The 11,825-nt window shown below is 41.3% G+C and overlaps 3 protein-coding genes across 4 annotated transcripts; 1 reads left to right on the top strand and 2 right to left on the bottom strand.

The window, feature by feature from the left end:
- The first annotated feature begins 580 nt into the window (after nt 1-580).
- LOC119557657 (serine protease easter) lies at nt 581-4,025 on the top strand. The gene is made up of 3 exons (XM_037870511.1): nt 581-756; nt 817-965; nt 2,749-4,025. Exons 1-3 carry the CDS (start codon nt 696-698, stop codon nt 3,754-3,756), a joined length of 1,218 nt encoding a protein of 405 aa, XP_037726439.1. The 5' UTR covers nt 581-695; the 3' UTR covers nt 3,757-4,025.
- A 1,407-nt stretch (nt 4,026-5,432) lies between these two features.
- LOC119557043 lies at nt 5,433-8,981 on the bottom strand. 2 transcript variants are annotated; one of them, XM_037869589.1, is made up of 2 exons: nt 8,557-8,981; nt 5,433-5,763 (listed from the first exon to the last, which is right to left on the bottom strand). In XM_037869589.1, the coding sequence occupies exons 1-2, from the start codon at nt 8,774-8,776 to the stop codon at nt 5,540-5,542; spliced, it is 444 nt and encodes a 147-aa protein (XP_037725517.1). In that variant the 5' UTR covers nt 8,777-8,981; the 3' UTR covers nt 5,433-5,539. The 2 variants fall into 2 exon arrangements, with proteins under 2 accessions (XP_037725517.1, XP_037725516.1); XM_037869588.1 differs by lacking the exon at nt 5,433-5,763 and adding an exon at nt 8,047-8,434 and having other exon boundaries at nt 8,557-8,976.
- A 1,884-nt stretch (nt 8,982-10,865) lies between these two features.
- On the bottom strand, nt 10,866-11,491 carry LOC119556902. Its single transcript, XM_037869388.1, has 2 exons — nt 11,228-11,491; nt 10,866-11,164 (listed from the first exon to the last, which is right to left on the bottom strand). Exons 1-2 carry the CDS (start codon nt 11,453-11,455, stop codon nt 11,156-11,158), a joined length of 237 nt encoding a protein of 78 aa, XP_037725316.1. The 5' UTR covers nt 11,456-11,491; the 3' UTR covers nt 10,866-11,155.
- Nucleotides 11,492-11,825: the final 334 nt, after the last annotated feature.

Raw genomic sequence — 11,825 nt, forward strand, 5'->3', positions numbered from 1 at the left:
CAAAGCATTGAAATAGTGTAAAAATAAATCAAAATAAATCATGTCAAGATGTTTCTTTTCATTAAAATAACCGTATAAACTCAATTAAATGTAAATAAATATATTCTGACAGCTATAATAAATTATAATAAAGTAATAAAATACTGCAGTGCAATCAAAATCATAATCACATATAATCTCGTATGGACGCCGTTCTTGATATACTTTTATTGAGCTTTATTAAATGTAACCTTCTTATCAGGCGCTGTATTGCACTTATTTTTAAAATACTTCACTCTCCCAAAACGATTGCTCGCACTTTCCCAGCTTTATGACCTGATAACTGAAAAAATAGAAACGAAACAAGTGGATTTTTGCGGTGGGGCACACGTAGGTGAATAATTGCGAGTATTTTATATTTTTATTGAGCGACTGGAAGAGCGACTGGAAGGCAGTCTCATTGGCAACGGGTTTTCCCTCCCAGCCGCAATCAATGAGAATCGATCGGCTAATCAATGCAACCGCGGGGATGGAAAAGCCAAGCTCCGAGTTTCAAAGCTTCCGAGGGTCGCGTTTCCGAGGTTGCCAATTGCCGATCGCCAGAGATCAGTAGTTGATTGCCAGCCACTGGGGACGCAGCTTCGCCAACGACTCGAGAATCAATCAGAGTGGAAAACTAGGAGTGAAAAGTTCGGAAAATTGGATAATCTGGAAAAATGCTCTTGCTCATCGCCCTTTCCTTGGCCTTTTTGGGGGCTGAGGCCCAGCAAACTGGCAGTAAGCTGCCCGACTTAACCAACCGTTTTAGAGGTTTCTGAACCCCCTTTCCTTTTTTAGAAGCCATCATGCATTTTGGCAACTGCATTTCGGTGGAATTCGGCAGAGGCACCTGCATCGAGAAAAGGGACTGCGATTTTTACGCCGTGGATAAACTAATGGATGTGGCCAGCAAACAACAGTGCTTCTCCCGCCAGCGACCCGATCTGGTAAGTACATATAAATATATACTACCTATGTGTATATTCTTGATGTTGAGAACAGCAAACACGTTTCCCACCACCAACCAGTTTTCACGCTCCGTGGAGATCTTCTTCACCTGCTTAATGTTGTTTATTAGCATTATGGCCAACTGATCATTTATTGGCCTCACGTTTATTTACGTCTTACTAGGCACACAAACATCTAGCAAGGGGCTTTTCCACAGGCGCCACAAAATCGTGCATTTCTAATATTGTTTTCCGTCTCTTTGTCTATTTACTTCAAGTACATGAATGTGCAATCGTACAGCATTTCAAATTTTCCAAAATAAAATAATTGCTTGCAAAAGTTGCTCAGAAATAATGTTTTTTAGGTGTGAATGCGAATTTATTGTAAATTTTTATTGTTTCGGCCAAAATACTGATTTTTTTGGGTGGAAAAAACGAACCTCAGTTTTTTTTTGCGAAAAACCGATTTTTTTCCTTGACCATTTTTGCTGTAACTTGGTCAAAAAAGGTCCAAAATCTAAAAGGCGCACTGTTATGGACAGCTAACAAGCTAGATAATTAATCGCAAAAGTTTTCAGACTGATTCTGAAAACTAAAAATTTGGGCAAATTTTCATTTTTTTTACAAGGGGTAGTATCATCTAATTTTGTGAAAACGGGTCAAAAATAAAATTTTTTAGGTGTGAATGCGAATTTATTGCAAATTTTGTTACGAGTTCAACAAGGTATGACATTCGATTTTTGGGCCATTACTGTTCTTGTTTCGGCCAAAATACTGATTTTTTTGGGTGGAAAAAAGAATCTCTTTTTTTTGCGAAAACCCGATTTTTTTCTTTGACCATTTTTGCTGTAACTTGGTCAAAAATGATCCAAAATCTAAAAGGCGCACTGTTATGAACAGCTAACAAGCTAGATAATTAATCGCAGTTATTTTCTGGCTGACCCTAACAACTAAAAATGTTCGCAAACTTTCACTATTTTTACAAGGGGTTGTATCATCTATTTTTGTGAAAATTGGTCAAAAATTAAATTTTTTAGGTGTGAATGCAAATTTATTGCGAATTTTATTGTGAGTTCAACAAGGTATGACACTCGATTTTTGGGCCATTACTTTTCTTCTTTCGGCCAAAATACTGATTTTTTTTGGGAGGAAAAAAAGAATCTCATTTTTTTGCGAAAACCCGATTTTTTTCTTTGACCATTTTTGCTGTAACTTGGTCAAAAATGGTCCAAAATGTAAAGGGCGCACTGTTTTGGACAGCTTATAAGCTATATAAATAATCGCCGTTATTTGTTGGCTGATCCTAACAACTAAAAATTTTCCCAAATTTTCACTTTTTTTACAAGGGGTAGGTAGTATCATCTATTTTTGTCAAAATTGGTCAAAAATTCAATTTTTTAGGTGTGAATGTGAATTTATTGAAAATTTTGTTACGAGTTCAACAAGGTATGACATTCGATGTTTGGACCATTACTTTTCTTGTTTCGGTTAAAATACTGATTTTTTTGGGTGGAAAATAAGGATCTTAGTTTTTTTGCGAAAAACCGATTTTTTCTTAGACCATTTTTGCTGTAACTTGGTCAAAAATGGTCCAAAATCTAAAAGGCGCACCGTTATGAACGGCTAACAAGCTAGAAAATTAATCACCGTTTTGGCCACCGTTTTGATATTGTTTTGACCAAAATACTAACTACTTACCGAGAAGAGCTCTCTCCAAATGTACTTTATCTATATTTTAACATCAGCCACTTATCCAAGAACCTTCTGGTACTTTCCCCACCAGGTGTGTTGTCCCCGCGAGACGAACATTATCCCGCCCTTTGCTCCCAGGATCGGCAATATGTCGAGCAATGCCAATGTCCCGGGGGCGAACACCACCAGGAGCGGCAGCTCGACTCCTCTGAAACTGTTGCCCAGGACGACGCCACGCACACCCACGGGGATCGACCAACTGCCCCAGCATCCGTACTGCGGCTCCGCCTTCTCGTTCCGCGTGGTCGGCGGCGAGTACACCGGGCTCTACGAGTTCCCCTGGACCACCCTGCTGGAGTACGAGCTGGCCGATGGGAGCAAGGACTACGCCTGCGGGGCATCCTTCATCGCCCAAAGGTGGCTGGTCACCGCCGCCCACTGCATCCATACGTTCGGCAGGAACCTCACGGCTGCCGTCCTGGGGGAATGGGATCGCGACACGGATCCGGATTGCGTGACTCTGGCCGGGGTGCGGGAGTGTACCCCTCCGCACATCCGGGTGACCATCGACCGCATCCTGCCTCACTCGCAGTACTCGAACCGCACCTACGGCAATGACATAGCCCTGCTGCGACTATCCCGTCCGGTCAACTGGCTGCAGATGCCGTATCTGGAGCCCGTCTGCCTGCCGCCGCTGGGGGGCAGGAATGCCAATCAGCTGGCCGGCTCCGCCGCCGACGTTTCCGGCTGGGGCAGGACAGAGTCCAGCGGCAGCAGCCGGATCAAGCGGAAGGCCATGCTGACCATCCAGGCGCAGGACCAGTGCCAGGAGGCCTTCTCCAAGGACTCCAACATAGTCCTGACCGAGGGTCAAATGTGCGCCGGCGGCGAGATCGGCGTCGATTCCTGCAGCGGCGACTCCGGCGGTCCGCTGACCGTGGAGGCCAACACGGCGCAGGGCGACCGGTACGTCTATCTGGCCGGAGTCGTCTCCATCGGGCGGGATCACTGCGGCAAGACGCTCTTCTCGGGGGTCTACACCCGGGTCAGCAGCTACATGGACTGGATCGAGAGCACCATCCGCGCGAATCGCGTTTAGCTGGCTTCCTGTTCCCCTGTAAAACAAAGTAAAGCTTGTTCCGATCTTCGATGACATTAAAACGATTTCGAAATACATACAATATTTATTATATTTTTTTTTACATACCATGAATATAGATTCTTACTATAAAATATTGGCTTTGTCAATAAGGGCCGCAGAAAAATGTCCCCAAAATGTGTATGGGTAAAAACAAACACTTTTTTAAACAAATTTAAAGTGATATTTCTGTTTTGTATCATTTTGATTATACGTTTTTTGTACAATAATTAGATGTGACTTTTTTTTTAAAGGCCTGTTATGATTTTGTTTTAATAACATTTAATTTAGTTTGGCTAATTATTGCCCCTCTTGCAGACAGTGTCTTATTTCTGATATAAATATGTACAAATAATAGTAGTCTTTTAAAAAAAAAACTCACAAATAATAAATATTTCCAAAGCATTTTAAATCCCCATATAGTTATACAGACAATGTATTTGACTTTTGATAAAATATGGCCTATTTACCCTGAGTGCGTATGAAAAGGCGAAGCACCCGAGGGATTTCCCCCATGGAGGTTTTCTCTCTCTTTTCATTTGTCTGGCTTGTCAGGTCGTCATATCACTGACGTCACTGATTTCCGGCGTGCAATTTACTAAACATGTCCACATATCGCCTGCAATCTTGATTTCTGCCGAGATTAAACTGTTTGCCCATGACACCGAAAGGCTTAAAATGATGATGATGGTGTGCTAGGAGCCGTAATTCTGAGGGCAGCCCTTCTCCTCTTTCTAGAATGCCTATAATTGAAATACTTTACAGCTGATCTGACAAAAAATATGGCTAAGCGTATTGTATTTTTATATATTCAAATTAAAACAGCAATGTGCCAAATCATACCTACTTATCCATGGAAGAGTCCTTAAAACCTATTCTAACCCAAGATATTCTTGTTTTCTAGCACAGCTACTGACTAAGGTAAATATAATTGGTAATCTGCGTTTCTAAGTGAATCATGGGGATGAACGAATTTGTACAGGAAGTAAACCAGTCATCTTCGGAATTCTTTTAATTATGACTGTCACCAGTTTTCTCAGAGGTACACCTTTGACGTAATAAAACTGAATTACAATTCTGTTTACGCAAAGAGAAGTAAACTTTAAACTTGTTCTGTAAGCCCTAGGGATTTTTGTAAATAGCTCTTTATGAGTGGAATATTTTTGTAGCAAGCGCTCGTACAGATTTGATTCTCAATTAAATCATATAAGCATATTTGTCAAATGATTTTTGTTTACAATTTTATTTGCATTTTGAGGTTGTTTATTGAAATCCTAGCTATTTCTTTGAATAACTTTTAGGAATTAGAATATTTGGGATGTATGAACCATATAGCAACATTTGGCAAATGGTTTTTATTCACAAGAACTAGTTATTTCTTAAATTACCTTTTAAGAAATGGAACATTTAGGAAGTATGTCTGCAGACGATCTTGGATGGCACCCAAAATACTAACTTTTTCTCCAGCACTAAGAATACTCCAAAATGTTCCAAAGAGCCTAGCCCATAAGTTTTTCGTACAAACTTTCAGGTAATAATAGGTTTAAGCAAACACTGCGTTTTTATCTTTATCGACATCAGTTTATTACTTATCATTATTACCAGCTACAAAATAAATAGTGTAATGAATACTTCGGCGGTCACATTGTGACGCAACTACGACTAAAATAAGTTAGCTTACGGCTAGGTCAAAAAAAAGTGGTGATGTTATATGTATGAAATGGGGAGATTTTCCGGCCAGCGCTCAGTTGCTGCGGCCAAAGATGACGGCCCGGCGACACCGATCCCGGTGGTCCCTCATCTTGCCCGCGGGACAGGGTTTCGCGATCTTCCGGGAGACGAGGAGCTGGCTGGTGAGTGGTCGAGTGTGGGGATTGTAGAAGATCAGGCGGCGGGCTTCCGTAATCCTGGGACTCTGGGCCAGTATCGAGGCGAGAACCACAAAGGTCAGGATCAGCAGGCGATGGAATTGCATTTTTATGGGTATTTCCAAGGGACTTATTCCGATTCTGGTACTCGTTAGCGATTCTTGCCGCGATTATAATACTTTTCGGTGGGTGTTCGATCCGCTTGGGAGTCGCTTTTATGACTGCGCCTACTCTCCGGGGTTGTGCGCGCCAATATTCAACGTCGATGGCCAAAGACGGCGACCGCCGGCCCGCATATCGATAAGATAAGTCCCCAAAGGCATTCCGCTGGCACGCGATAAGATATTCGTTCTATAGCCGGGCATATACCATATGCATATACAAATACACATACACATATTGACAATGCCTATTGTCGGCGGTCTTGGTTCGTGTGGGTTGCCCCTGGGACTCGGGTTACCATATGGTAGTACTACGATACTACGGCACTCCAATACCATTGGCTGCTATTTTCGATCCTCGCCATGACGAAAGCGCGGGGGAATTTACGAGCGAGTGTAGTAAAATTCCACCGTCATGCGTCGACGCCCCTAAATCGCCAGAAGTCGCGAGGGGAATTAGGGTCTCCGGGCACTTCGTCACCGGGTGGATCCGTCGCTGGTCGCTATCACTGACCAGCCCACCTTATCGGTGACGCCTTATATCCGGTGTGATCTGATAGTCTCACCTCATTTCAGCCTGAAACTATGCAGTGCAAAGGGGCTCTTTTCCATTCCATAAAGATGTAGAATCCCGCGTTGAGGGGTTTCGTATTGTCAAGTGTTGTCTACGTACAGCGGAGACTTAGCGGAAAGTGGAAAGCATAAATCACTCAGGTTATAGAGATTCGAGGCCTACTTCAAGCTGGTAAAAATATAAATTAACTGTGTAAAGACTTTTGGCAAAAGGGGGACTGAATTTTAAACCTAACTAAAATAACTTGGTTAAATTATATCGGTCTCTCGTATATTTCAGCCTGATGGCCACAATCATTGGGAATATTTCATTGGATGACCATTTTTATCAAATTTTAAGGAGTACCAAATAGAAGTGCATTGCGAATATGGTGTGGTATTGCAAAAAGTTTTATACACTGATAGAAAACCTAGTAAGTCCAACGTTCACAAACTTAATACAAATATTTGTTGCTATTTTCTGCATCCATTGCCGTAATTATTTATTTTAAATACGGAAATATTTCACGAAACAAATTTATTTTCTTAATCAACTTCTTAATAAACTTTTATTTTAAAATATGTTAATGACGAAAAATGCCAAACGTTAATATTACCTTCGTGCTTAACATTTTATACCTAGTATCATGCAAATTATAATTGTTTTTCATTTAAAAATAAAAAATGTTATATACAATATAACAATACAATATTTATCTTTACTATTCCATATTTCAGTGTGGGTGTTTAATTTCAGAGAATTTTCCATCAATCCTTATATATTTAAATTTATAACTTTAATTTTAATTTTGTGGTGCTGGTCAAGTCCAAGTTATATATCGCTCCATAATCCGAAACCGTTTGGCCAGTTGGGAAATCGGAATTTCATTCAGTAATTAACTCCGACTCAGCTGACATGTCGATAAGGCGGATGATGAATCTGAATCGAAGCCGAATCACCTGCGGACTGATTAGATGATGAGGTGCCAGCCCCTCCTCCAGCTGACGTAGTGGTACAAAGTTTGGCGGACGTCTGACCAGCGGACCACTCACGAGCGGCCCTGGGCTCCCGATCTGCCCGATATACGTCTCCATATATATAGGAATATATTTCCGATCTCTGCGTGCGTTTTGGCACATTCGAGTGATCGATAGGTGGTTGACGGCTCTGACGCATGTAAAAGTACGTTTATTCGTATTATTTCAGAGGATTTGGAGAGGGGGCTTATTTTGGTTATCGATATGGGGAAACGGCGGACAGGCCCCAGATTTATACATATATACAATTTTATTTGTCAGTTAAAAAAAATATAGAATCATTTTATTACTTCTAAATACATACATTCTTTCCTATTTTGAACTCAATAAGAAATACATTATAATATTTCTATGTTTCTCATAATAGTTTTAGGTAAACTGGAGTAAGAAGAATTTCTGCTTAATAAGAACTTTTTAAATTAATTAAATAAGTGCTATGCTGTTCTAAGCTTATTAATTGTATTGATTTGTAAATTTAGACAATGCATATTAAAGTTATTAATAGGTTTATCAGGCTAAAACAAATTGCTTGGACTGTCATAAATGGTAACAGCAATTTACGGGCAATTAAAATGCGCTACCTGATACAATAATTAGTCGGCCACGATAACAGCGATATAAATTATGGCGAAAAGAGTCACTGGCAACCACCTGTTGCAGGTGAGACCGATTAATGCCCCGATAATTAGCCATCCATGGCTACCCGAGGCATTATAATTGTTAAATAAAATATTTCCGATTCCACTCGAGTAGCTGCTGATATCATAGAAATCCCCTGCGTAAGGCACATTTAAATGATAAGAAAAGGCGGCGAAATGCCTTTTGATGGAGTTCAGCTTCTATTACTCCGCAAAAACAAAAAACACTTCAATTGGAACAGTGGCTTTGTTGATTTATTATTTAAATGTATAGCGAGCGAGGCAGATAAATAGGATAAATAAATAGGGGTTGTGTTGAGAGAGGGCGAGATTCGTTCGATGATGGGATTCACTTCGGATCACTTTCAGCAGCGCACGCCATCTGCAAGGGATACAGAGATATGGGGGTTGTTAGCACTGGGTGACTAGGCGTATACGTAACGCGTATACGTGATGCGGCAGAAAATCACATCTCGTCAGATCAGATCGGATCGAAACACCCACCTGCATTGTAGGCGATGATGCGCCGGCAGTTGCCCCGATGATCGATCATATGGCACTGGGGGCAGGACTTCTGCATGCCGTGGGTGGCCAGGATCTGGCCGCGATGGATGCCATTCGGCTTCAGGAAGATCACGCGACGCGATTCACTGGGCGTTGGGGCACAGAACACGATCACGGCCCAAAGGCAAAGTGAGTACAGAAGCAGCTGGTGCATCGACATCGTTCCGCTCTCGTTAAATGGGGTATATCTCTGTTATAATATATAGGCTTTTATCTCCGAGGGCGCGATAAACAAAAAGTTGGGCTAACCAAGTGGCTTGCTCCAGTGCCGGCAGTTAACTGATTTTATACGAGTTTGGGGTAGCACTTCTTAAGTGCTCTGCCCGCTTGTCTTTTCATTGAGTTGATAAACCGCGAACAGGGTGTCCCCGCTCCCCTTTGGGGCCCGAAGAGCCGTAGACTTCCCCGACTGGTGGCAAACCACCCTGTTTTTTTAGGTTTCAGAGGGTGCCCTGGGGTACCAGGGGAAATCTTATCTTGTCCCCCATGCCATTTGCAATCTGTGTAATTGAGTGCTTCGCTGGCCCAGCAGTGATTTCTATTCCCGCCCGATGCGAAGTCGAGCGGTTGCCGAGCGAGCGGCCTGGGTATCGTACCGGTATCTAAAAACAGGGGGACTCGGACCCCATAATATCATCATCTTTGAACTCATTGCATTTGCACAGGACGTGGCCTAAGTATTTCCCCTATTTTGAGGACGAAAGTCAAAAAGGGTCCTTGAGGATGATAGAATGGGGGCTTTTCCCCCGCTCTTCCTAGAAATTTTTATGATTTTACAAGAACTTCAGTATCACCTATAGAACTCAGAACTATACACTTTAAAGGAAATCAATAAGAGACCAACTAAAATCCAAGTTGATCCCTTGCTTAATTTGAATAAGATATATTTGCCAGGAAAGGACATATATGTTCGATTTTAAAAATGATAAAGAATACTAAAAACAACATTTTTTAAATATTAAGATATACATTCTTTGTGAAAGATAAGAAAGAAAGTGATAGGTCTCTAAAACTAAAATAAAAAATTATTTTTAAGTGAAAGGCTTTTTAAATTGGTTTTATAAGGATTCAGAAATAAGATATAGTACATAAGAAAGCAAGCAAATATTGAGTTAAAAATGAGAGGTTTTTTAGATAGTCGGGTAACATTAAAGCTGAAAAAAATTGTTCTAAAATTATTTAACGATTAATATTGAGTTGATGGTAAACATTATATTTAAAGCGTGGACTATCTTATCTAAATAATTGAAAGCCCCGCCTTCTAGCGAGATTAACACAGAGCCAAACCTATTGAGCAACAAACTTTCCCGAACGAAAGCCCCACTGAAATAGATAACCCTTATTTTTAGACCTGAGTAAGAACGTGGGTTAATTGGCTTGTGCTCCCCGTATTTTCGGCGTTCGGTGAGTTAGCCATAATAACTACCCATCTAGTGATGTGGACTAGATAGTGCACAATTCCGGGAGCGCTCTGAACTTTGACAAAAAGATCCAGGGTGATATTTTCGCTTCGTAACGATCGCCGAGTGAGCCATGCGCAATTCTGTGTAAAATTTTTGGCCAATCATCGGGGCTTTCTGGAAATGCGGATGGTTCGGTGGAGTGGGTGGTTCGTGGTGACCACGCGACAGCCCATTGATTATTCGACGGCAATTACGGAACGAGGCACGTCACAGATCACACATATTTACCCTCCTTATCGCACCGCACACCCGCTGAAATTTCCCGAAAATGTGATTGAATAAGGGTCTTGCCAGAGGAGCAAATAAATATTATAAATATCTTGCTGAGTCAGAAGCGTTCTTCGACCTAGCGTTATCTCCTTGACGCCAGAGTTGTCGGGTCTCGTACCCTATATCTAGTATCTTTTATCTTGTATCTGCGGTATCTCTGCACAAAAACCATGGAGCCCGGTATTTCATCATACTTTTCGAGACTGGCGACACGTGATGTGACGTAGTTTCGATTTCATGACGGGGCGCAAGGGTTAACGTCCACTGGGGTAAATGTATCTGGGGTTTTCCATCGTTCCTTGGGGCTTATGATATATGATATATGTTTATGACAAGGGCATTTATCACGAAAGTTTGGACCAACTACTTTGGCATAGGTAATTTGACTACGTTTTTTGGGAGAAGAAAAATGTATATTCCAATTTTTTTTAATAATAATGTTAATAAAATGTTTTTATGTATGAATATATTTACTAAATAGATAAAAAGTCTTGTCAAATAATTGCAAGGCATATATTTTTTCCACATAAAAGTATCTTTATTAAAAAAACATTTAATTTATAGTTACTAACAATACCTACTACCATTTACTATAAGTTATAGACAAGAAATATACACCTAAAGCTAAGATCGTGTTGCCAAGTAGAAGCGAATAACATTTGATCAAGTTTTCGCTATCTGTCAGTTAGTATTTACAAGATACGTAGACGTTTTGCCTAGGCTTTCACTTTAATCTCCGAGGACGCACAGACTTAAAATAAACACGCAGTTAAAATTAGCTAAGCCCAGTGGGAGATTCCATATTTTTAGACCAGCTAAGAGGGTAAACAAGTTAGGGTGGGTAAAGCAGATGTGATCTGGATCTGGGTAGCACTCACCCTCCTGCAACGCCCATGATGATCGCGCACGAAGCCGTGACGACAGCGATTGCCGCGCGTGTCGAAGAGCATTCCCTTGCCCAGGGCACCGGTGTTGTTCTTGGCCGCCTCCTGGGACTGGGTGCTGTTCAGTTGGTTGAAGTAGATCACCTTTCCCGACTCGCTGCACGAAGAGCCCAGCAGCAGAACCAGGAGCAGAAGTCCGGCGGACAGCAGTACGGATCGCATCTCGATCGCAGAGGTTCCCAATCGCACTGAGCTGTTTTTGCTAACATGCCGCCGCCCAACGATCCAGCTTATCACTTTTAGATTAGCTTGTTTACCCAGAGACACAAGTGTATGCCCAGTTGGGCTGGACACTCCAGAATCTCGGCTCCCATCTATCTAGATCTATTTGGGAGGATGGTTTTTGCATACTTTCAGGCTGCCTCTTAGAATTGGTAAGATTATAAGTATTGCTACCCTATATCAAGTTTTTAAAAAATATTATGACAACTAATGAAATTCAATATATTATCTTTATAATTATTAAAAATACTAAACGTGTCTTGAAACATACCCATTTCAAGTATTAAAAAAAAATGTACACCAACTATAG

The sequence above is a fragment of the Drosophila subpulchrella genome, chromosome X (assembly GCF_014743375.2).
Source record: "Drosophila subpulchrella strain 33 F10 #4 breed RU33 chromosome X, RU_Dsub_v1.1 Primary Assembly, whole genome shotgun sequence".
Classification (NCBI taxonomy): domain Eukaryota; kingdom Metazoa; phylum Arthropoda; class Insecta; order Diptera; family Drosophilidae; genus Drosophila; species Drosophila subpulchrella.

Bases quoted from the DNA above. Each gene is read 5' to 3' on its own strand.
- LOC119557657 (XM_037870511.1), top strand. From the start codon at position 696: ATGCTCTTGCTCATCGCCCTTTCCTTGGCCTTTTTGGGGGCTGAGGCC. The intron at 757-816 runs GTAAGCTGCCCG...TTCCTTTTTTAG, and splicing joins TGAGGCCCAGCAAACTGGCA to AAGCCATCATGCATTTTGGC. The intron at 966-2,748 runs GTAAGTACATAT...TTTCCCCACCAG, and splicing joins CCCGCCAGCGACCCGATCTG to GTGTGTTGTCCCCGCGAGAC.
- LOC119557043 (XM_037869589.1), bottom strand. From the start codon at position 8,776: ATGTCGATGCACCAGCTGCTTCTGTACTCACTTTGCCTTTGGGCCGTG. The intron at 5,764-8,556 runs GTGGGTGTTTCG...TAAAAATGCAAT, and splicing joins CATCATCGCCTACAATGCAG to TCCATCGCCTGCTGATCCTG.
- LOC119556902 (XM_037869388.1), bottom strand. From the start codon at position 11,455: ATGCGATCCGTACTGCTGTCCGCCGGACTTCTGCTCCTGGTTCTGCTG.